This window comes from Cupressus sempervirens, chromosome 3, assembly GCF_028749045.1.
Source record: "Cupressus sempervirens isolate cs-2001-9-10 chromosome 3, ASM2874904v1, whole genome shotgun sequence".
Taxonomy (NCBI): domain Eukaryota; kingdom Viridiplantae; phylum Streptophyta; class Pinopsida; order Cupressales; family Cupressaceae; genus Cupressus; species Cupressus sempervirens.
Genome location: NC_143120.1, coordinates 184,733,178 through 184,758,860, shown reverse-complemented (window position 1 = coordinate 184,758,860; position 25,683 = coordinate 184,733,178). Strand labels below are relative to the sequence as shown.

General features: G+C 34.2%; 1 protein-coding gene across 4 annotated transcripts in view; it reads right to left on the bottom strand.

Moving 5' to 3' along the window:
- The window catches only part of LOC149565406 (Chaperone DnaJ-domain superfamily protein), a 196,807-nt gene that overhangs the window by 42,036 nt on the left and 129,088 nt on the right, over nt 1-25,683 (bottom strand). For 2 of the 4 annotated variants that reach the window (XM_089818918.1, XM_089818917.1), the window contains exons 4-5: nt 19,289-19,368; nt 18,282-18,368 (exon numbers count right to left, since the gene is read on the bottom strand). In XM_089818918.1, the coding sequence (XP_089675044.1) occupies nt 18,282-18,368; nt 19,289-19,368 (167 nt within the window). The remainder of the gene's footprint in view (nt 1-18,281; nt 18,369-19,288; nt 19,369-25,683) is intronic. The other 2 variants (XM_089818920.1, XM_089818919.1) reach the window with 1 other exon arrangement.

The window sequence follows — 25,683 nt, the reverse complement described above, 5'->3', positions numbered from 1 at the left end:
GATTTTGACTTTCACCTCTTCGTACATCCTATGAGCAGCAGCTTTGAGATGCCTAGAAATCCCCAATTCTTCTATCCTCAACCAAAGCTTGTCTCTCGGAACGGTATCAAAAGCCTTTTTGAAGTCAACAAAGCAACAAAAAACCTCTTCCTTTTTCTCCCACTCTTTTTCAATAATGTGTCTCAGAGTGACACAGTGATCCACTATCGAGTGCTTTGGCCTAAAACCCGCTTGCCCTTTAGCACGTTTATGATTTTCTTCTGCCCATTTGCTGATCCTAGTTTCTAGCATATTGCCAAAAAGTTTAGCAAAAAGGGGATTGATCATTATAGTCCTGTAGTTGGAGGGATTGTTAACATCACCACTCTTAAAAAGTGGTATTGCAAGGCTGATTGTCCAATCTTTCGGAAACCCTTCCTGGCAGATTTTGTTGAAGATTTCAGTGATGTGCAATGCAAGAGTTTTCATACCCCACTTCAAATATTCAGCTTGAAGCGCAACAAGGTCTTTTGCTTTGCCTCCACCCAACTTCTTAATCCCTGTCTCTATCTCTTGCACAGTAAAAATATTTGTGGTATCATTGACCAAAGGTGGCTGTCCCACTCCACCCTCTTGTTCATAAAGTTTCTTAGCATAATCAAACCATTGGGTGGCAGTAATATTATTTTCAGTTTGCTTCCTCCTTGGTTGGTGTTCTTTCCAAAAACGTTTGGGGTTATTTCTGCCCAAGAAAATTAGCTCCTTTCTCCTTGTGGACATAAAATCGATTTTTTTCTTCTTTAGGATCTGTTTGTAGGTCTTAATGTCAAGGTTAGTTTTATTTGACTCCCTTAGATTTCTCCTAGCCCTCTTGCATTCCTTATCAAACCATGCATTGGCTGGAAAACAATTACTTTCAGATTTTCTATTTTTTGCTCTCTTGCATTTTGAAAGAGCCTTGTATGGAGGAATAAGGGCTTGAATATGACTTGTAATATAAATTCAATTATTTTATTTTAACGATAAAATAGAGTCTTGTTTATTTTTTAAATGGCATGGAGATTTAAACTGCAGATGAATCGTCCTTTGTAATTATTTTTTGGATTTATGTATACAATTTAAATGCCAGATAAGTGGACATGGTCATTTAGCATTTTAAATTCGATCATCATAGATATTGTGAAATATTAAATTGTTTCTGTATCTATGTCCAGTTTGTCTCCCTACCAGAGTAGTTAAAGTTCAATTTGGACTAATTTAAGATTGCATAAATATTTGATTTGTCACATCTTGATTATTTAATTGTTGGTAGTATGAGTGCGTAGAACAGTATAAAGTTGTATGTGAAAATCTTCACTGAAGTTGACTCTATTGCCAAGATAAGTAGAGGCATGGGTTTTTTATTATTGAAGTCAGAAAATCTATAACTTTCTACAAGCATCAAATACATTATTTAAATTTATCTTACAATTCATTCAATTCGAACACTCAGCATTCAGTTTCATTTTAGTCAAGTTCAAGGATCTTGCTAGCTGGAGAACTCCAAAGCTTAAATTCGCTTTAGAAAAGCTCTGAACCAAGCAATCAGGTTTGAGGAGGTCTACCCGCCTAGATGTAGTGGAGCTTGAAGTGCAAGGGAATCAAGGTGATTCTTGTCCATTGGCTAGAACTAATTGCAGAATCTTATCGGAGAAGTGGCAAGCTCTTGGATTCCCAATCTGCAATTTTGGGGACCAACATAGTCTATCATGATAACTTGGTCAAACTATTGCTAAGATTGTCACTATACAATAGCGACCTTACAAATATATCAAATGGAATATCATCACCTTTCATGACATAATCTACATATGCAACATTTATAATATAAACGAATATATATTAAATTTAAACATGATAGAGACTTAATCTCAAGAATTGCAATTACATTTTAGTCATACCAAGTTTACCTATAAAGTATCCCACTTTCAACTTTTCAAGAGGTTTGGTAAATATGTCGGCATTTCACACTTAGGTGTTGATACATACCAACTTGATGACATTCCTATCTACCATATCTCTAATGCACTGACAAGGAATCTTTATGTGCTTAGATCTGTTATGGAAGATTGACTTTACTGATAGTTTAATGCAACTTTGATTATCTTAGTGTATAACTGTGGAATTCAAGGACTTCCCAAATAGTCCAACCAATAATTTCCTTAACCGTACTACTTCTTGAGCTCCCATAGAGGTGGCTATGTATGCGACTTCAGTGGAACTCTGAGTAACTGCTCACTGCTTCCTGCTAAACCAAGATATCATAGTAGATCCAAGGCTAAAACAATATCCTATAGTACTTTTACGGTTGATGAAACTGTCCGCCCAGTCAGAATTTGAATACCCTTGAATTTGTATCTCAACATTGTCATATTTTAGACCAAGTCCAATGATACCGCACAAGTATCTCAAAATACATTTGGCTTCCATGAGATGAATCTTCTTAGGTTCACACATGAATTGACTCTATGCACTTGTTGCATAACAAATATTAGGGTGAGTATTCACCAAGTACATTAGAGATTCAATTATCTGTTTATAGTATGTGGTATCTATAGGTTCAAATTCAAATGTATCACTTTTAAGCTTATGAAGATTTGTTTCCACCTGTGTGGATAATGATTTAAAATCCACCATCCCAAATTTGGTCAAGATGTCAATAGTATTTTTTTTTTTGGTTTAGGAAAACGTAGTTCTCCTTTTGCCATACTTCTAGACCCAAAAAATAGTGTAGAAGACCTAGATCTTTCATATCAAATTCAGACACAACAATCCTATTTGTATTTTACAACATGATCTTCCCCTGTTATCAGTAAGTCATCAATATATAGAACGAGAATTAGCATGTCACATCTGATATTTTGAAGTATATATTAGGATCTACTTCATTTTTGAGTATCTTAATTTGATAACTATCTATCCTTTTGTACCATGCCCTAGAGGCTTGTTTAAGGCCGTAGAGAGCCTTCTTCAATTTACACACATAGGAGTTTTTGTCATAAGTGACAAAATCTTCTGGTTCTAGATATACTCCTTCATCAATAACCATTCAGCAAAGTAGTCTTTATGTCCATTTGATGTATCTTCCATCCTTTGGAAGCTGCAATAGCAATAATGATTCTCACAAAGGTATATCAAGCAATAGGAGCAACTGTATCTTCATAGTCAAATTCAGCCTTTTGAGAAAACCCCCTAACAACAAATCTGACTTTGTATTTTTCAATACTACCATCTGATGCATGTCTGATTTTGAATAACCATTTAGAGGAGACAACTAATTTGTCCTTAGCTCTAGGTATGACATCCCAAACATCATTTTTTAATATATATTAACATTCCTCAATCATTGCATCTTTCCAATCTTGACATGTTAAGGCCTCTTCAACACTTGATGCTTTAGATTTGATTAGTTTAAATACATGAGCAACATAGCATGAATGACTTCTTGTTTTCTAACTTTATCTAAAGATTTCATTAGGTGCCACATTATTTTCTTCAATCATCTTTCTTGCCCATGGTGGCATTTTCTTGTTGTTAGGGACTTCAACATTTCTAGTATTAGATGATAAGGGTTTGTGTTCTTCTAAACAATTCTCCCTCTGAGTCTCACCTATAGGATTTTCATCTAATTCTGTAGTTGGTTTCTCATTTGATTCTTCAATACTTTTAGAAAGGTTATATGCAGTACCTTCTTCAAAATTAACATCTCTGTTGATTTCAATAGTTCTTTGTCCTAGAATATAAACCTTGTAACCATTAGAGGATTTACTATACCCAACAAATATGCCTTTCTTCCCAGAAGATTCTAGTTTGGACCTCTTTTCCTTAGGGACATGAATATATACAGGACAATAAAAAATTCTCAATTGACATATATTTGGATTGTTTCTTGTCAAGGCTTCTTCAAGAGTTATACTTTCTAAAAATTTATGAGGACATCTATTTTGGATGTATACTACTATATTTGAGACTTTAGCCCAAAATGAGATGTGAAGATTTTGATCATGCATCATGCCTTTAGCGGATTCAATGATAGTTTTGTTTTTCCTTTCTGCCACTCCATTTTGTTGTGGATTATAATATACTATATATTACCTTTTAACCCCAACAGAAGTTCAAAATTCTTTAAAGTTCTCATAAATGTATTTACCCCCATTGTCAAATCTTAGAGATTTGATTTTCTTCTTGGTTTGATTTTCCATTAAAGCCTTAAATTTTTTGAATTTTGAACAATACTTCATTTGATTCTTTAAGTTTTAGGAAGTAAATCCAAGTTTTCCTAGAGTAGTCATCAACAAAAATCACATAATACAAAAATCTCCCTAAAGAGGGTATTGACATTGGACTACACAAATCAATTTGTATAAGTTCTAGTACAACTTTTGATTTATGTTCAGTATGTGAGAAAGATCCTTTGGAGTTCTTTCCTAAGGCATATCCTTTGTAAGTTCCAATATGTTCAGATTTTAGATGAGGTAATCATGTCACAATTTTTTCTATAGAGGGTAGGGCACGAAAATGGAGGTGTCCTAACCTTTTATGCCAAATTTCATTAGTTTGTGAAACTTGATGATTTAGTGCTCGATTCAGAACATTACAGAGTTTATATAAACTTCAATCTCTAAGTCCTATAGAGATTGCATTTTTTATGTTGAGATTTTTAGGCCGGGATAGTACTTTGTCTTCCTGAAAGGTGACATGACATCCTTGATCTGCTAGACTAGAAATGGAGACTAGGTTTCTTTTGATGCCTGCTACAAATAGAACATCCTTTAATTATAGGATAACTCTTGTTCTTAATTTGATTGAACAGGTCCCAATTCCATTCACTGGATAGGTGGAATTATCACCTATAGTGACCTCTTTAGTTGAGCATCCTTCAAAAGTTTCAAACTAATCTCTGAAATCTAGTTATGTGTCTGGAAGCTTCGCTATTAATTATCCAAGTATTCTTGTTTGAGTTTAGTTCGCTTGATAAAGCTAAGAAGAATAGTGGGTTTTCTACTTCCTTGACTTCATCTATAGAGACTTGAGATTTCTTCCTCTCTGGACAGTACCCGTCAGTGTGTCCAAACTTATCACACTTGCAACATTGTATTTTAGACAAATCTCCCTTTTGTAGTTTTGATTATTCTTCCCTCTTTTCCACTTGAAATTTCTTTTCTTTCCTTTATTGTTTGTGTTTGCATTAAGGGCTTGAATTTCTCCCTCTTTATTTGAACTATTCTCTCTTGTAATTAGTCTTGATTCTTCTTGAGTGCAATCATTCTGTACCTGATCAAATTTTGGTAAAGTGGATCGTGCACTGATACCTTGAATAAAAGTTTCCCAAGTAGTTGGTAACCCTTTACATGCCATTAATGATAATTCTAGATCATCTACCTTATTTCCAATAGTTGAAAGTTGATCTTTCTATTCTGAAATAATCATGAAATAAGATGTAATTGATTCTACTTTTATCATCTTGATATGCAGAAGTTGTTGTTTTAATGTGAGCAATCTTGATGCAGGGATGCAAGGAGGAATAAACTCAACTTAAACCTACAAGCATCTTGCCAAGAGCGCACACATAAGAAAACATAACATTGCAATAGAGTGCAGAGAAATACACTGATTTATTGATAATAAAATATACTTTCCATAACTAGTAACATGTCCGGTTGTAAGACCTTTCAGGTTGCAGCCATATACAATGAAATTAAAAATACAGATTCCAAGCTCGCATCTTTTATGTTCTCACTATCTTCTATACTACGAGCTGATGATTTCCTATCTCCAACCAAACTTCTTATATAGCTAGCTAAGCCACAAGTTGGCTAGTCAAACATTTAATTACATTTTAGGTCATTCCTAGGAAGCATAAATCATAACCCAAGCAAAGCTCCTTCAACTATTACACGCACTTAAGAATAGGTCCACATATGAGTTAGAAGTCAACTCCCAACCACGCAAGGTACCATGTTAGAATAGCAAACTACGCCAAAGGAAACATCACACCTCGTTGGATGAAACTTGCAGGAAACAGAGACTGCAAATAATGATACAAAGCTCGAAGAGGATAAAACATCAGCTCACACATACTTAGGATAAGGATCTAGAATAGGTCCTCAACATGATACCAACTGTGCACCTCATGAAAAATCAAGCATCAACGAACACTTCATGAACAACAGACTGGTATAGAAAATAAGAAATATTTTTGGATGATGCAAGATTGCTCAAAGACCCAAGATGCTCCTGCATCAAATCTACTCATATTATTGATCTCATATGTATTTTGAATTGTCATGAACATATCGTAAGCATTGTTAATTTTGATATAGTTGGAAGACTATGACCCTTATTAGCATCCATAATAATTTTCATGGCCATATTGTTATGTCTTTTCCATATTGTTTTATCTGGATCATTATCAGGCATTGATTTATTTTCTTCTACATATGTATCTAGTTCAAGTTCTTGAAGTATTATCATAATTCAAATTCTCCATGATACAAAATTTGATGCTCCTTCAAGCCTATCCTCAAGTCTGACATTATTCACCATGATTGCACTTTTTGAATGAAAGTCTGAAATTTTAATATTTTTTATTTAATATTTTAAATAATTAAATTTTTTTTATAGAATCTCAATGAGTAAATAAAGAAATAAAATTAAATACAAGAGACTATTGTAGAAAGTATGTTAACTTTCTAAATAGAATTTAATAACAAATAATAATAAACACAAATAAGTAAATAAGTAATATAAAATAGAAAAGTATAAATTAACTAAATCAAATGAAAAGTCAAGAAATGTTTAACAAATAGACACAACTCCTTAAAATTAAGATATAAAATGGAGGAGAGTTTATTTTAGAGAGGGGGAAAAAGAAGAGGAGAAGATAGGAGTTCAAAAAGGAAAAATGGAAGAGGAAAGTAATATGAAGAAAATAGGAAGTGACTTTCTGAAAATGTATTAATCATATTGAAAGGATGTGAACCTTCAAAAGGGTCATAATTATAATAGTTGTGACTCTTCAAAAATATTGTGATTATATTAGGACTTTAGTTATGAAGTGTTGTGACTTTTCAAAAGGATTATAACTATTAAGTGTTGTTACTTTTTGAAGGATTTGTATTATGAAAGGTTGTGACTCTTGGAAAAGAAGAAACAAAAATATATATTTTATCCTTTCCTTATAATTAGAAAAGGAAGAGTTTTAGAAAGTAAATATAGAGTTGAGATAATCTACAAAGAATAATTCATTGAAGGGCCGACTACGGATAGAGCCACATGAACCATGAAAAGGAGGTAAGAAAGGCATGTTAATGGATTATATTTATTTAAATTATGTTTATGAATTTATTTATATTAATGAATCATACTTGTAGATAAGAGTGTGTTAGCTCATAGGGTTAACACCATGGAGATAAACGAGACTCGAAACATGGAGCATGTGAGATATTAAGATCTCCATTGTCCGTCATGGCCGATAATCAATGTGCCAGAATATTCTGATGATGTCAGTATATGCATATGTGATTGGCCTTGGAAAGAGGATGCCCATCCAAGAAGAATCTTAAGGGGTGCACTCCCGGGAAGATGACGAGGTAGCTATGAGTTAGGAAGCCGGATCTGGAGAGGTCCTTAAGATTGGGGAAAAATTAGAGGGTAGAATAATATAGTTAGTTTTGTTATTGTTGTGATTTGACCATTATTTTGCAAGCATTACTAGTCCCAAACTAACCCTAATAGTGGGGACATTACAAAGATGATCTGGCTAAGACAACAAAGTCTGATGTCACACGTAAAGTTGTGAAGTTTGAGAGCCAACAGTTTTATGTAATTACAAAATTGTAATGTAACATGTATTGTATTGTACTAATGAGGTCCTATATTGTAATTTGTAATTGGGAAAGCCTCAAGACCGACTCAATAAATTATTTTGAGGACTTGGTATAAAGGAAGGTTGGTTTCCTTGGTTGTCATGTATGGAATGCGAATGTGAAGAGGTGATATGCAAAGTAAGTAAATGCATGCAAGAGATCAAAGGGATTATTGTGATGCGAGTTTGCAAATCTGGTATTGAGATCTAAGAAGTATTCAATGCGGAAGAGGCAAGCCAAGAGGACAAAGCAAGAATTTGAGTTGCTGAGATCAATTTTATTTAGTATTATTTTGCAAGGGATAATACAAGACAAGTTGGACAGTGAGTTTAGTGGTTTGCCCATAAAGCTGTTTGGACAATGGGTCCTTCTGCCTTCTACAACTCCTAGTAGGGTTGACACAACTCCTAATAGGGTTGGAATCTCCTCAAAGAGATTCAAAGTCTCGTAACAGGGAATGATATGTATTGAATGTATTTCATTGGCTCCTTACAAATTCCATCCTCTTACAAGGAACTTATATATTAGTACATTATTTTCTGGGTACCATCCCAATTGGGGTTTTTCCTCTAATTAAGGGTTTCCCTAGTTAACAAAATAAGGTTTTATTGTGTATGGTTATCTTCTTATGGTTGTTGTTTATGTCAATCACATGTTTCAAATTTAGTAAGGGCAATAAAAGTTGTTTTGATCAGATAATTGTTTCACCCTCCCTAGTTGTCTTGGTGGACTTTACTTTCTAACATGGTATCAGAGCATCAGGTACTTGAAGGACAAGCTTAACAACTTAAGGAGATCTATGGTGGGTCATTTCAAAAAAGAAAGTCCTAAGTTTGATGAAGTTAACTTGATAATTGGAAAGAGAAGATGGAGACACCTTTGTAGAATAGCCTCTACATAATGAACTAAAATTATGCTGCCAAGGTTGGTGAACAGATCCAACGTATGCTCAAGGTAGGGATCATATTCAAGGTCCAAACAAGTGAATGGGTCTCCCCATTGTAATATCATTAAAAAGCGATGCCACCCAAATCTGAATGTGTCAATTTCTGGAGCTTGAACACGGTCACTGTAAAGGATCCCTTCCCAATCCTGTTCAAAAACACAATATTGGAAGAGGTTTCCGGAGATGAATGTATTCATTTATGGACGGGTTTTCTAGTTATAACTAGATATCGATTACAGATGAATAAAACTTGAAAACTACAATCATGGCAAAAGATGGAGTCTTTGTGTATAACCATATACCCTTCGGATTGTGCAACGCGTTGGCAACCTCCCAGAGAATAAATCTCCGCTAACAAAATTTCTATGGGGAACTTTTGAGCATTTCTAAATAATTGGTCTATTTTCAGCGAACAAGATACACACTTAGCGGCATTGGGGGAGTCTATGGAAAGGTGTCAGTGGGCCAGGTTAGTATTTAACCCGAAGAAGTGCAGATTCATGGTCCCTCAAAGAAAGCTATTGGGGTACATCATGTGTAAGATGGGACTAAAAATCGATCCGGATAAGGTACAAGTAATAGTTGAAATGGAGGCTCTGACTAATGTGAGTTAAATCCTTCCTTAGGCGTATCGGCTATTACAAATGATTCATAAAGAATTTCGCTCAAGTTTCCCTTCCTTCGACAAACTGACAAGAAAAGGGGAACCCAATGTTCGGGGTATGAAGGAGACTTCTTTTGGTGAGTTGAAGAGCTGATTGCTATGAGCATTGATCTTGGCATAGCCCAACTGGGATAAAAAAATTCACATGTACGTGGATGCATCCAATTTTGCAATAGGTGTAACTCTTACACAGATAGGTGATCACAACCTGGATCATCCTGTCTATTTTGCAAGTAGGTTGTTGTCCAGGGCTGAGAAGAACTAAAGCACGATGGAGCAAGAAGCCCTAGGAATGGTAAATGTGGTACAAAAGTTCAAACATTATTTTTTGGCAACGTCGTTCACATTTTATGTGGACCACCAGGCATCGATGCACCTAGTGAAAAAACCTATTATTCAAGGACAAGTAAGGAAATGGTTGCTAATACTACAAGAGTTTACTTTTACCATTGTCATAAGGCCAGGGAAGAGCCATGTCATAGCAGACCAACTTTCTTGAATCAAATCAAGAGAGCCACCAAAAGGTATCAATGATGACTTCCCTAATGCACATCTACTTCGTATTGCCATACTTGAGTGGTACAAAAGTATTGGGGAATACCTATCGACTTCACAATTTTTGGGGAAGATGCCACTAGGAGAGTGACAGAAGCTTGTATAGCAAGGAAGAACATTTCAATTGATCAATAGAATCCTACACAAAATGGGAATAATACAATTGCTAAACATGAACTAAGGAGGCATAGGAAGTGTCCCTAGAGCTGATTAGGGTGCCGAACATGGCAACATCTTTTGAAGCTGGTACACTTGTTGGGCCCTGATGCCCAAATCTACTTGGGTCTTGGAGTTTGCCCTGACTACTTCCTTTAACATGAAGGCAACGTCCTGTAGTTCAGCCTCCTTTTTGTCACATGCTTTCTTGGCGTCGGCTAACTAGGTCACTACTACACACTTCTCTTGTGAGCTATTGCCAACTGTGTCTCTGCTAGACACTTGTCATGTGTAACTGCTGCCAATTGTGCCTCTACTAGACACTTTTCCTATGCAACGGCTGCTAGCTGTGTCACCACCAAACTCTTACACAATGTAGTTGACTCTAAATTCACCATGAGTGTTGTGCGCTCTGGAGCCCAAGCCTCTTGTTGAGTGGCCAAACTGCCTAACTACCAAGTTTCCTGACAACATATCTTAGAACATGGTATGAAAACTTTGCAACCCACATTTTTTCTTGACAATGAAGGGTTTTTTTGTAACACAAATGCATATTTCATATCTTTGTTGTAAAGAAAGGTTCTCTGAAAAATTTTGAGGGTTATAAACCCCACCCACATCATGGTTCCATATTTGATAAGAAAGCTTCAAATCTGGAAAGGAATTGTTTTCTCTGCTTTTCTGGGTAGTCCACATACCTTGTGTTCCCTTCTTTGAGATGCTAGCTTTGTTTTCACAAACATATTTCAATGCATATCGAATGCAGTCACTCTATATACTTATAGGTCATGACCTTTCCATTTAAGTTTCCTTCCATGTGCTTCTTTGCAAAATTGGGAATTTTCAACATCCTGAGGGATTTTCATACCCTTAGCTTTCTTTTAAATTTATGCGAAAATTCACTATGTACTCACTTTCAAGAGTGCCCTTCCATTTTACTTCCTAAGATATTCAAACATATGATATTAATTTCCACTTGTGGCTTCCTATTAAGAACACGATTTCTATAACTTGATACTGAAATGATATTTTCACCTTTGTTAGTACATTTGAAATTACTATTTATGTTATAAGAAGCACCACCTTCAATTTCTTCTTTGAAGCTGAAACTGTTACCAAATAACAACATTATCTGAACTTGCCATACGGAAATGTTGCACTTATATTGGCACTGTAGTATGTTTCTTCTTTTATCTCAAAGTCATAGTTCTTAAACACACTGAATTGTTAAATTTGGCATATTCCTTGATTGCCTCAATATTGTTGTCATACTCTAATCTCTTTAATCTGTTTCCAATGTTGATATGACATAGTCGATTCGGTAATCCTCTGAAGAATAGTATAATGCACCACCTTGAACTCTTTTGTCTAATATTGTTTGAACATCCTTGGATCTAACCATGCTCATTAGATACACTCTATTAGTTTCCTTTGATTGCCAATTTTCAGATGTATCTCTGTTGCTTACTAAAATGTAGTACATTCACGAACTCGTACTTAATTTAATGGTTCTATCATACTTTGTATCTCAAAATTCCATTTTATTTCCATCAAAATTCCTGTCTCATCCAAAAGGCATATTTGTTTGTCCAAGATCTTTATTCATGTTTAGAGCTAAGCATTAGAATTTTGATCTAGAATCACTTTTTGTGTGGTAGTATACCTTATGTGGTCATATCTTGGTAGTCTCACTCTATACATTTACTTTCATACCCTTGTAAATTCATTAAGACAACCATGACACTTCTGAAACGAAAATAACAGCAACATAAGTGTTTTACTGTGCTTGACTGTTTATCCAACTTTGGCACTCCATCATCTACATCCTTGTACCCTTTGTCGTTGGTAGATTTTGCATTATGTAGCCGACTGGGTTATGCCGTCGGAGATTTTGTATTTGGTAGCCGACAGGTAGATTAGGATTGTTTTATAGCCGTTGGCCCCCTTCGGGAAGATTCAGCAGAAAGTATTTATAACCCATCTACCGACTTATTCTCCATTTTGTTTATTAGGTCTTTTAATTTCCTGGCATATACTCAGACAATTTCATTCTTCCCCCCTTCCAGGTTCATAGGGAAACGGCGCCAAATACAGGTTATAAATACTTTTCGCCGAACCTTTCCAAAGGGGGCCGTCGGCTACAAAACAATCCTAATCTACCCTTCGACTACCAAATACAAAATCTCAGACGGCATAACCCAGTCGGCTACAGAATGCAAAATCTACCGACAACACCCTTGATCTTATAGACCCAAAAGCCTATTTCTATGCACTCTTTGCAGATTCCTATCATTACTTTTCTGCCCTTGAACCCAAATACATAATCAACTGTTTGTTTGCTGATTGCACTTGATCTATCATCGTATTGTCTATTAAGCTGCAAGGTTGCAACTCAGAAGGAATTGTTCATTGAACAGTCTATTTACTTTCTTGCATTTTCTTGCATTTGAACACAACAAAAGGTTTCATGTTTTTTAACTCATGTCCCTTTAATATTGCTTAATGATTTACACTTGATCTCCATAAGTGCATCTTGTCTCTCAATGGCATGTTGGACTTGAATCCTTATGGGAGCCACATTTACATCCACATGCCACTGACAAACAAATTACTTCACAAGAAACAAACATGTTAGAAATATATTTGTATTTTGGTTTTAGAGTATGTATGCATGTGTGGGGTATAGATGTGAAGTAGAGCTACTCATTGCTTAGATCCATTGTGTCTAACCCCCTTGTGTTTTACTTTCAAGATACATGAAAGCAAAGAAGTAAAGATGTAGGTTAGAGAGGACGCAAGCCATCTACGCCAACCAAACACCAACCAGTCATTCAAGCAATGACTGGCTCCATTTTACATTTAAGTTTTTTTCCTTTACACACATGTATGCATATTTTGTGTTCAAAATGATCAATTTATTTCTAGCTAGTTTCACGGCTTGTGTGGAGTAAAACAATATCTTGATAAATAAATTATTAGATTTTCAGAAGAGAATTTCAAAAAATGAGTTCATTTCTATATTACATTCTTTCCTTCATTAAATGTAATAATTATTTGCACAAAAAAAACAAGATTACTGCATGTGATTGGTAAGCACACAATATGGAATGTAACTAAATGTACCTTTTGATTTGGCAATGTAAAAGCTCTACCTAATTGAATCTATAGGTGAAATTAGATAACAAGCTTCATACAAGATGACCACTAGTGAGTTATATAAGATGAAGGTGCAGTTCTAGGATTTTCTTGACAAGTGCCTAATCAGAGCTAGTGTATTACCATGGGGAGGTTGATGGGGACACAACCCAAGAACAGAATGGACACAACAGAAAAGGAAAATTATATTAACTAAGAAAATAAGCTAGTACAAATAGTACAGAGAAAATAAACTTCAGAACATGCCCTAAGGGCTTACAATAGCATAAATCTGGAGAATATTTCTCCTTTTAGCACCTCCTCTCAAACTCCACTCCAAACTGCCTTTTACAATGCCAGAAATCTCCTTAAATAGACCCCGGAGGGTTAAAGACTAGGAGTACATTCTAGAAAGTGCTAGTAGGCATCCACCGACGAAATAGAAGGTTCCGGAAGCTGCGTTAGAAGTCGGTGCAAATCTAGAAGAATCCAGAAACGGTAACCGAACTTCCAGGAGGCATAACTTTTGAACCGTAGCTCCTATTGACGAACCGTTTACATTTTCGGAAAGCTCTCGAAGCGCTCTATAGCCCTATGGACAGCTTTGCTCGTCCCCCATTTTTTGACCCTTTTCGAGGTCATTTAATGCCCCAAACCTGACTTTGAAGCATTCTTAGGAGGTCTCCAAAACCCGAAAAACTGCAATAACTTTCAAACCGTGGGGCCTATTGACCTGATTCTTTTTCTGGAATGCTCTAAATCATGATTACATTCATCTGGCCAATTCACACCTTCTAGTTTACCGAAATGATGGCCCAAATACATGCTCCTATTTTTTCGGGATTTTCAAACGCACTGATAGTTGAACTATGAGAGTTGGAACCTTTATTTGAGCCAAATGGGTATCCAAAAATGTAAAGACATGAAACAGAAACTAAGTCTAAGTACATTTTTTTTGGGTGACACAGGATTGCCCTTATACCTCTGGATGCTCCTGCATCAGAGGTCTACTTATTTTTGTCAAAAACGATGACACCTTTGCTTATGTATTGTCAACCGGATGCTGAAAATGGCGACAATCAAGAATAGATAGCCTCTCCCACAAATTGCTGAATCATTTGAACAAATGAAGGAAACTAAAGTTTTCCCCAAGATTGATCCAAGATTTTGTACCACCAGCTTCAAATCAAGGAAGATGTATCAAAGCCTACATTTAGAACCTGGTATGGACATTATGAGTTTTTTGTCTTATGGTTTACCTTTTGGATCAATGAAGGCACCTACAGTATTTACAAATTAGATGACTAGTGCCTTTAGAGATTGCCTTGATGATTTTGTGTTGATATTCATTGATGATATTCTGCTCTATTCTAAGTCTTTGGAGGAGCAAGATAAACATCTTAGGATAGTTTTTGAGCACTTAATAGAACATCAGTTGTATGGAAAACTATCAAAGTGAACATTTTATCAAAACAATAAACTACTTAAAAGAAGAAGAAGTTGCACTTGACCTTGATAAGATCAAGCCAATAGTAGAATGGCCCACTCCAAATAATTTCAAAGAAGATCAAAGTTTCATGGGACTTGATAGATACTATCAGAAGTTTGTGTAAGGATTCTTGATGATTGCAACACCCATCACCTCTTCAGAGAAGAGGAAAGAAATTTGAGTGGACAGATAAACGCAAGCAATCTTTTCAGCTTCTTAAGGTCACTTCAGCTCCAATTTTGGCTATTCTAAATTCTATTGGACAATTCAACTTTATTCAAGATGCATTAGGTGAAGGAGTTGGAGAAGTGTTAATATAGAATCAACAAGTGGCAGCTTATGAGTCTAGGAAATTGAAACAATATGAACTCAAATATGCATCACACGATTCGGAACTAGCCGCAATAATGCATGCATAGCAGATTTGAAGACATTGCTTGCTAGGTAACCTTTTTAAGTTGAAGACTGATCACTTGGGACTCAAGTACATTTTTACCCAGCCAAATCTTAAAGCTCTAATACCAAATGTATGGTGCTCATATCCAAATAACACAATATTCAAAAAATGACATAAAACAAGTCATGATTCATTAATATTGCTTAAAAATTAGTTTTACAAAAATTTCTCACATCTGAGATAATATAACATAATGATGTATAGTATCACTATTTGATTTATATGATGTACTGACACGTTGATGGTCACTACTTATATCATTATTATTTCATATTTTGACAAGCTGGTCGATTTGATGCACTCATTATATTGTATTGCCTTAGATGTGAGAAAAAATCATTAAACTAGTTCTTATAAAATAATAATGAATCTTGATGCATTTTACGTTATTTTCGGAATATTACATTATATGGAAAGTACCTTCCACTACTAGTGGATGTTACTACTTTCTATAGCTACAACAATGATGGTAGGGAAATTATCAGCCATAGTTTGAAAACTTAAGCCTGATTCAAGGCTCAGCACTGACTCAGAAAAAACTTGAAACTCAACAAAAAATGAGAAACCTCACAAAAAAAGAAATCAATGCACTTAGAGAGCATAAAAGTGTAGTTTGACCATTGAATTGCCATAATTTAAACATTACACGTCATATGACCCTTAAACTCTCAAAATTTGAAATGTCAGTTGCTATGTATATTATGTTCAAGTGCAAGAAGAGTCCAAGCTTAGGACTTGAGAGTTTGAGCATAAGATGTGGAAGTATTGGTGTAATGACCCCATTTTCAAGATGGATTTTAATAATAATATAAGATTAAGAAAATATATATAAATAAAATTGTAATAATAATAATTTTGATTAAAATAATAATAATATATTATCATGAAAATTATTATTATTATGATGCAAGAAAATAATGTTAATAATAATTTTATATATATATATATATATATATATATATATAAAAATAAAAGTAATTATTATAAGTATAAGATTAGATATATTATAACTGAATAAGTTTAAATTAAAGATTTAATCTTATTTAATAAAAATATCTACTAATCTTAAGAAAGTGACCATTCAAGAATACATCATGGAAGAGATATAAAAATGAGAATGGATAGGAAGATTATGGGGGGAATATCTTTTCAGATTGATTCAGAGTAGAATATAAAAGATGATTGACACAGAGAGAAAATATTAGCATAAGGACTCAGAGCACTCAGGAATGGTCTGGATGGCTCTACAGGAAGGCAATCTATTCAATAGCAGTCCCAATTAATAAGCAGTCTCAATTAATGAAATAAATACGCTGAAGAAAAGAAGATAGGACTCAGCGATCAGAAATATCAGAGGAAAGACACATACATTTACAGTCAAAGAGGAGATACAATCACACAGACATCCAGCATACATATTACACACCAGACAACAACAGCTATAACAGAGGTAAAAGGAATGATAGAACTTAGATGAAATAAAAAGAAAGAAGACCACTCATGATAAGCAAATTGAACCAATTGTTATCCAATCAACAACAGTGAGAGAGGAATGGGTATGGGAGAGAAACAACGATAAAGAAAGATATACAGTTGGCAAAATGAAATATAGATTTAGGAATTACTGTAATACAATATCAAACATGGAATTTCATTACAGGTATACATATTTGGAGGGCAAGTGATATTTATAGACAAGAAGGAACCATACATCGTATATAATCCAATAGACAGCAACAGAGTCTATTCTAGTCAGCAAAATAAATAGTCCCAGCAAATATTCTCCAAATCAAATTGATTATAATATAAACATCTGCATGTTTATTATACAGTCAACATTGACAGGGGATCCAACACTGATTGCAACGATAGAACAAGAGGGCCCAAATAATGTTTGCCAATGATATTAATGATGCCAACATTCAGTATATTACAGTGGAACAGTGTTTCAAGATTACAAAATCAAGTATTTCGTCACAGTATTAACACCGCAATGGAAGAAGGTATACTAAGTAGAAAGGAATGACATAAGCTATGAGAAAAGAGAGATATTGTCATACTAATAAAATATTTGGGAGACGAGAAATCTGCAAGCCAGTGATAATATGAAATACATGACCTTTCTCATATACAATGATCACTAATAATATGAGGGACTTGTTCATTCCACACGATACCAAGGAAAGAAGAAATATATCTGAAGACTACAAGAACATATATAAATACATAGGAGTTGCAAAGATGGAAGACATGAGCAATCAGTCTTAGAAGAGCATACATCCGAATATAAATGCAGATATAGGAACATGAAGTTATTGTAATTAAGAAGATTTTTTTTAATCCATGAGTTCCTCATGTAAATCTAAAGAATAGAACGTGCACTTTAAAATCAAATGAAATCCTTGGATACCAAGTTAAAGAACATTGTTCCAAAAATTTCCAAGCTTGCCAGACTAAGGGACATTACACTTGGAGCAGGACTAACCAACTACTCTCCAGGATGAATGTCTGGTCAACTGAGCTTGGCCAGCTCAAAGACTCAAGTTTGGAAAGTTTTTCAAAGTACTCATTGAGTCTTCAAGCAACAATATCAATTGTAGCACATGTCAAGCATTGTGGCTGTGAGTTCATGATATTATTTAAAATTTCTTAGTTGATTGAAATGTTTGTACAAATGCTTATGCAACTAAAGTTAATAAACAGTTGTTTAGAAACTCTGAGACTCAAAAATATTTTAGGATTGTTCATTTGCATATTGTCTGACAAAATGTTTATGAGCTAGATTTGATATCATTTGCAAGTTTGGGAAAATATCTTGGAAGGGACATTTCATTAGCTTAAACCTAAATATTGAATAATCTCATAGACTTTTATTACACATTTATTTCATTGATTTATTGCTGGAATTAAAATATATCTAGTTACAATATAAGACCTAGGTAGATAAAAGTTTAAAACACACACCAACTTTGGCATTATAATACAAAACTAACCTTGAGAAATGGCACGTGCACGTTCAGTCTCAGGAGCAAAGGAAAAGGCATGAGGTGCTCGTTTCACACATGAATACAGGCATCCTGCTAAGAAACTCAAAAAATGAATACAAATCATCTACAATTATACATTTGTTTTTACTTTTCTACCCTATTAAAGGGTAAAGAAAATAATCAAGAGAAGAAAGAAAAGGTTGCATCCATTAACCTTCATGGGTTGAATAAGATATTACATTTGCATTTTTCTACCTTGATATTTTTCTTTACTTTTCCAATTAAATCAGTGATCTTATTAGTCACAATTGCAATATTTCCATGTAGAAATCTAACAAGAAAAATTAAGTTGTAAATAAAATTGTTGTAGAGCCAAATTAGTGCAATAGATTGTTAAATGAATGGGAAAAAAAACTTTTTAAAAAATTAAAGAATTACATGACCATAATACTAGTAACATTGTATCATATTAATGCATGCTAAGGTCCTAGTGAAATGAAGTTTTTAGTAGAAACTCTAGCTAAAAGATACTTTCTATTAGGAAGAATGAAACTAGTTATCTTTAGATTACATGAATGATAAAGATGGTAAGTGTTAACAAGAGTTACACTAGTGGCATTTATATGTTGAACTGTTCTGGGAGTGACATATCTTAACTACTGAATGAAAAACTTTGCTAGTGCTTCCTAGAGCTTTTGGTAAATGGGGAGCTTAATCTAAGATTTAATCTACCATTGTGAAGCTATCAAAGTATTAAAATTATGAGTGCTATAAAGAAATTAATTTCCATGATGATCCTCGCACCAGCCTTGTCAAAGTACGAAGCTACAAATACAATTGCACTAAAACACTTAGAGTAAAAGCCTTTCGTGGGATTTCTAAAATATTAAAATGTTTTTTGAGTTAAAAATATACACATGGTAGTCCATATTTTTAAGAATAAATTTCGAAAAGGTTTCAGCAATAATCTATGTCATATCCTTAGCTTATTCAAATATAAATCAAACAAATACCTTTTCCTAGACAAAGCAATTCATTTACGAAAATGTCTAATGCCTCACATTCTGGTTCCTCAAATGGATCTGAATTTTTCCTGTAAATCAAAAACAGTAAGAAAAACAAGCAAAAAAAGGGAACACTTTTTATCCATATAATTCAAATCAGCAGAAGTTGAAATGAATTAATGACTCCCCGGGGTATGAAGAGTTTGCCAAGTAAATATCAGTTATGATTCAAAACAGCGAAGACATGTCAAATGACAACAAACAAGATATTAAAAGATAACCTAAGGGGATAAAAAGGAAAGTAACAGTCAGTGTTTGACTGGCAGAGGGTATGCAGCAGAACACATTTTACTACTAAAGAATTATAAGAATTAAAATAGCATGGAATAGAAACCATTATAAAGTTACAAGTATACTCCAAGACAGGTCCACTTATAAGTTATATCTAATAATCATGTGTTCTATATGATTGTGTGGATAAAGTATAACACCATGCATTCAAAACAAAACAGATACGAAGGCCATTAAATGTATCAAAAAAACTGAAATCACCACATTGACTACAATTTTTATAGCTTCTAACTGTATATTATAATAATATGATTTTATTAATAATATAACAATTCAACGTCACCATGTCATTAAGGTGGCCTGAGGTTGTAGCTTTTCTTTCCAACCAACTTGAATAAAAAGATGCATATCAAATATCTATGAGGTGAACCAGCTTGAGAAAGATTAAATATGTGCCTTGACAATGTAGTTTCTAAATGGCATACCAATTTTACTTCATCATTGAAAAAATATCCCAATAGTCCTCTAGAAAAGTGTGGCTTCTTATTTAATAATGATTATGATATTTTTTGAGTTCAATGTTGATGAACCAACGTAGAAGAATAATTCAATGTGGTTATTCTAAATCCACATTATATTTTTCATATGGATTTGGTCGAGTATCTACACGTTAGTATATTTTTGTTATACAATCTTTTCGTGGTCAACCCAATGGTTGATTATTCTTGGTCAAAGATATATAACATCAATGAATCTGATTGTTTTGATGCATGTGGTGTATTAATTGTTTAGCTCTCTCCTCGAGCTCAATTTCATGCTCAAATCCTCTCTCAAATGGTCTACCTAGAGGAATATCACTCAATCCACACTATGCCTGTCTAATATAGACTAAATATCTACATAACATCTCTTCTTATTGTTTAAAGTGTCCAGTCTATATGAAACATTGAGCTACCTACCCAAGAAACTTTTCCATGAAAAAGAAGTTCCCCATTCTTTTAACCACAATGATCTTGGGTGAACCATTTAACATGCCATGGAGAACAACTTTCTTCCTATCTACTCTAAATTTCAACTCCTTGGTTTGAAAGTTTTGTGAATACTTTCTCAATGAGTGCAAGATTGGACTCCCAAAATAACATTGTGATCCCTAGTTTCTACTGTGCAAAAATCATCTATTTCTATATAATTGGACAATGCAATGCTGAATTGAGGAAGCCTCCTAGTGCTAGTCATGGTAAATCAATCTGCAACCATCACATAAATACCTTCAAAGTCCTCTAAGTGTAAGCCTCTCTTGGCCACCAAGGCCTTATCTATGGAATTGTGGGTTATTCTATTGTTAATCAATAAAGTAACTTGTTTCCCTTACAGAAATTATCTCATCTTGAATGAGTTTTATTTGGGGGTACTTAAAAGTGTAGCAATAGTACCTCCTCTTACTCCTCCAAAATTGTTCTCCCATGTGTCAATGTGTCAACATGTTCCTCCTCAAGTCATTCTATCCATTACTTAGTCATTTGTCAATACTCTTCCTTACTATCTTAAACCATCTTAATGTAATGGAGTTTTCCTTTAAATAGGAATTTGTCTCTTGCTTCCCATGGTTCCTTATAGGAGAAACCAAACTTCTTCCTCACTTCATTTTTGGCCTCATTTGACAAGCTTGGCTTCTTAGACCACTTCTTTTGGGAAAGTATTTTATCTTTCTTCAATACAGGAAACTTGGAGTGGAATTTGGCCTCTAGAGTAGGAAACTCCATGTTCCAAAACCTCTTAATGACATCCTGAAGCATGGGAGGATCAAAGGCATCAACCAAACCATGGTGAGGCTTTATCAACCCCTTACTAAAGAGCACTATAACTTCCTCTAATACATCTAGAACCATAATAGCTAGTCTCTACAATTCTAAAATGTATACATCAATTGTAACACTCTGCTTCAATTCTGCCAATTCCCTAAAATGCAACTCTGTTATAATATCTATCTATAAGCCTCAAGCCAAACATAGAATAGGATTAAATTAAATTATGTCCCTGTGTCATTAATGATATCACCATTCATGAACCTCACCATTCAAGTACAAAGTAATATACTCGATAGCCTCATTTTTAATAAAAAGTTAGCATTCGATTTTTGAGCCCATGAACTAACCATGCATTTGTTGTAGCCATCAAAAGCGAGAATAGAGAGCTAAGCCAACCTATTGGGTTTATTCCTCAACTTGAGCTGACATAAATCCTATGAAGGCATAGCAACATGAAACTCATAACTTAATGCCCTGTACTCATGTAACCAATTCATAAAAATTTCTCCTGCATTCTACTGATTTCCTCTAGCTACAACTCTACTTTGTAAGAATGTAGGCATTAGAGGTCTACAAGTAGGTCCACTAATTTCTTGAGAATGGTGGTTACCAAGTATATTTGTGTGATTACCTTCGCCATTGTTTCCCTATCTTCCATTATTGCCTTTATTGTTTAGATTTGTGCTCATTATTTGCATCATTTGTGTCATAAGTTGCACTATCTACTGCTGACCTCTAGCAAGATCATTCAAAATTTGTACTACCCTCATTTTGGTTTCTTTTGTCACCATGTTACCTATAATTCCACACAAAAAGTCTGCAATAGAAACATCCTATTCGGTTTTTGGTTGGTCTGGTGGATTGTTTGTCCTCCTCAAATAATATTTGTAATAACCCTCTAGCTGCATAAGGAATTTCTATTAACAAAAGATGACTCAAGAATTCCCATTAGTTGACAGAATACTTTACTTTGATACCCCTTTAGCTTACTATCCCAAAGTTTAAAGCCAAAATTTTGCAATTTTCCCTACTGCTATGCAAGCATTTTGTTGAACAGTTTGCACTCATTGTTTTAGCAATTTCCATAAGGGAACATCACATAAATTTATTTTCACATTTTCCAGATATTAAACAAATCAACAAAGCAATTCTTTTACAAATTGACTGAGCATGGATTCATAGTATTTGAAATATAAATATATAATAATTGTTGATACTCAACTTTGAACAAAAGGTACGAATGGATTTTCATATAATTGTTGATGTATTTGTGCACTAATGGAAGAACAAACAAATATTATATCATTTTGTTGTTTACTGCTATATCTTATAATACATTGAATAATAATAACGATGGCTGTGGGTATCACATATATGTGTAAAATATATCTTTATTTGCTCATGAATTCATTAAAGAGAAGTGGTTGGCCAAGAAATGTAATTCATCCCACTACACCACACTCCCTTCCTTGGTGGTACATAACATATTTAAAGAACACAGTGATTGCCAATAGGAATAAAGATACAATTAGATAAGTTTATTAATGTCCAACAAAATGCCAACAAGAGGGCCTAAGGGACTGCCAAAAATAGGGCAGCAGACTAGCAAACAACAAAAGCACCAAACGGTGTCCGAGAAAAGACAAAGCAACAAGAAAAGAAGAACCAAAGCAAGGGGCAAAAAAAAGAAAACCCAAACCAAGAGATACAACCCAGCAAGTTAGCTTCCCTAATCCATTGGAAAAAATCCATAATCGATGGATAAATTGTAGGATAGGATATCCTACAACGACTTCAAGGATGACCGAAAGACCTACAAGTAGAAGGAAGCTGCTACAGAGTGGAAGATCTCAAAGTTCTCACCACCCTATGGGATCCCGAAGCCCCTCATGGAGGGTACCATTGTAAAGACAATTAATACATCCATGGATAACCAATATTATCAAACATAATAATAGGCATTGGACAATGACTACAGTTATACCTCCAAAAACAATAATGACACCTGCTAAGAACGGTATGTCGGACTTTAAGCTTGAAACAACAGTCCCAACTTGATATGGAAGTCCTACAAGGGTAGAATAGACTTGGAGGGAGTGACACCACCTTGTTTGAGTGTTATGTTAACTTCCTTGACTCAACACAAGTTGCGCAAAATTTCCATACTCTTATTTTCTGTGTTGAAAAGTCACCATGAGCCCATTTAGACTTCCTTGAAACTTAATTCCCCTTTTCACTTATATTGCTCCTCTCGTTAATGAAGTGGGGGGGGGGGGGCGAGGGGGGGAAATACGCTCCCTTTGGAACTACACAAAGATGTACAATGGGGGTAGACCCAGCTACAATAAAATATGACACTAAATTTACCCTTGCACTGTACACATTTCATTTATGGTTTCTGCCATTTACACCATTGACACACAGCATAAAAACAGATTTATTATTTGCTTGTAAATCTCAATAAATTTGTACCTAGGAATCTAGAGCCACCAACTATAAAAAAATCACTGTTGCTCAATTTAAGCACAATTATGAATCCCATATAAATCCATCATGATTTTGAGAAGGAAGAAATTTTTCATCTCTGAAGCCAAATACCTATATGTTTTGTGTCTTGAGATTTAAAGTTGAACTTGTAGTTGAAACTTGGCAAATGAGAATAAAATGTCCAAGAGAAAAAAAAAAAAGTTCATTCTTTTTTTAAAAAAATTGAGAGAAATTTCAAGAAATTAACATTTAAATACACCTTTGTTAAAAATAATAATATTTTTGGCTGGATGAAATGACTTTGTATTTTTGTACTTTTTGACTTATGTCACTTTATAAAAAATTATTAAAAACAAGTCGCCCACAACATTAACTTAAGACCACTTAATTATAAATTAAATTATTCCTCCTCCAATTTTTCAAATTAGCCTACAAGAATAAAATAGGCTAATGGAACTCCCCTAAATGTCTCAATCAAAGAAAGGAAATTATACAATATCGGCATTTTCTAACATCACCAATTGGCACACATATAGTAAATAAAATAATGATCTACAAATTTCCACCTAAATGGCCTCTTAATCATGAATGTCAAAATTTCACACCTAAGAAACATCATCAAGAGAAATTTCTAGAGAAAAAAGCTACTTATCATGTGTTAGAGCCTTTGGGATCATTCATACAAACATTTTTGGACTTATGCAAAAGCCATCTTAAAGTAGTTCTAAACATTTAAACTCGCACTTTTTGATAATTTTCTAGAGTTCTATTGATATTTGACATCAAGCTCTAGGATGAAGCCTTCCTCAAGTTAAAGGAACTCAAAGCATGCATTTAGAACCAATATGACTAGTAGACTTTGTGACTTTATTTGGATCTAGAAGGCAACTATTTTAGAAAATTATTTCAAAAGTATCTAATAGACCATGTCATCTTATAGAGCCATCAATGTCTTTGATACATAAAAGGGGTCTCTCCATCTTCCACATTTGAGCTGCCTTCTAAGATATCCTTCAGCATAGGACATTCCATAGCAATCCCAATCATACAACTCCATAGTCAAGCTAAGGGGAGTGCTGGAGTTCTGTAATCTTGATTAAGTGCCTTCTAATGAATTTGAGGCTAAGTGCCTTAGTTAGATCAGCTTCCTTTAGATAGGTGCCGAGTTCCATTGCATAAATGTATTGACATTATATATACACATGCAATCACTGTCTACTAGTCAAATATCAAGTTTTAAAAAGTATTATAGCCTTTGGGAACTATTGCATATTTTTGTCTCTTTTACCACATTGTTCTTGCCTTGTTGAAGATTACTCTATTCCTTTCTAAGGGTGAATGCTATTTCAAAATAAAAAGAGAATGGTTGTGAAAATAATTCTTTTATATAGCTGATATCGATGATGATCAAAAGATAAATTTTTGGAACAGACATGGGAGAAAAGAGGTCACTTTTACCTAAGTTACCGATTCTAGTTCTGATGCTGATGCAAATGTGGGGTGGTGCTGATGTGTGGATGTATGGATTTTTTTGGGGGGAGATTTTGAATGCATTTGGGTGCATCCATACATAAGTATATATATTTTTATAAATAAATAAATAAATATATGTGTGTGTGTGTGTGTGTGTGTGAAGTTGTCAACTATAATTTATATATGCAAAGAAATACAAGAAATATTAAATATACAAAAATAACCCATTCATTGAATCATTATCATAATCAAATTGAAATAACAGTAATGTCTAATTAGTAAATTACTCAAGTTCAAGATTTGAATGCAATTTGAATTACAAAATCAAAACATAGTTCATGGTTT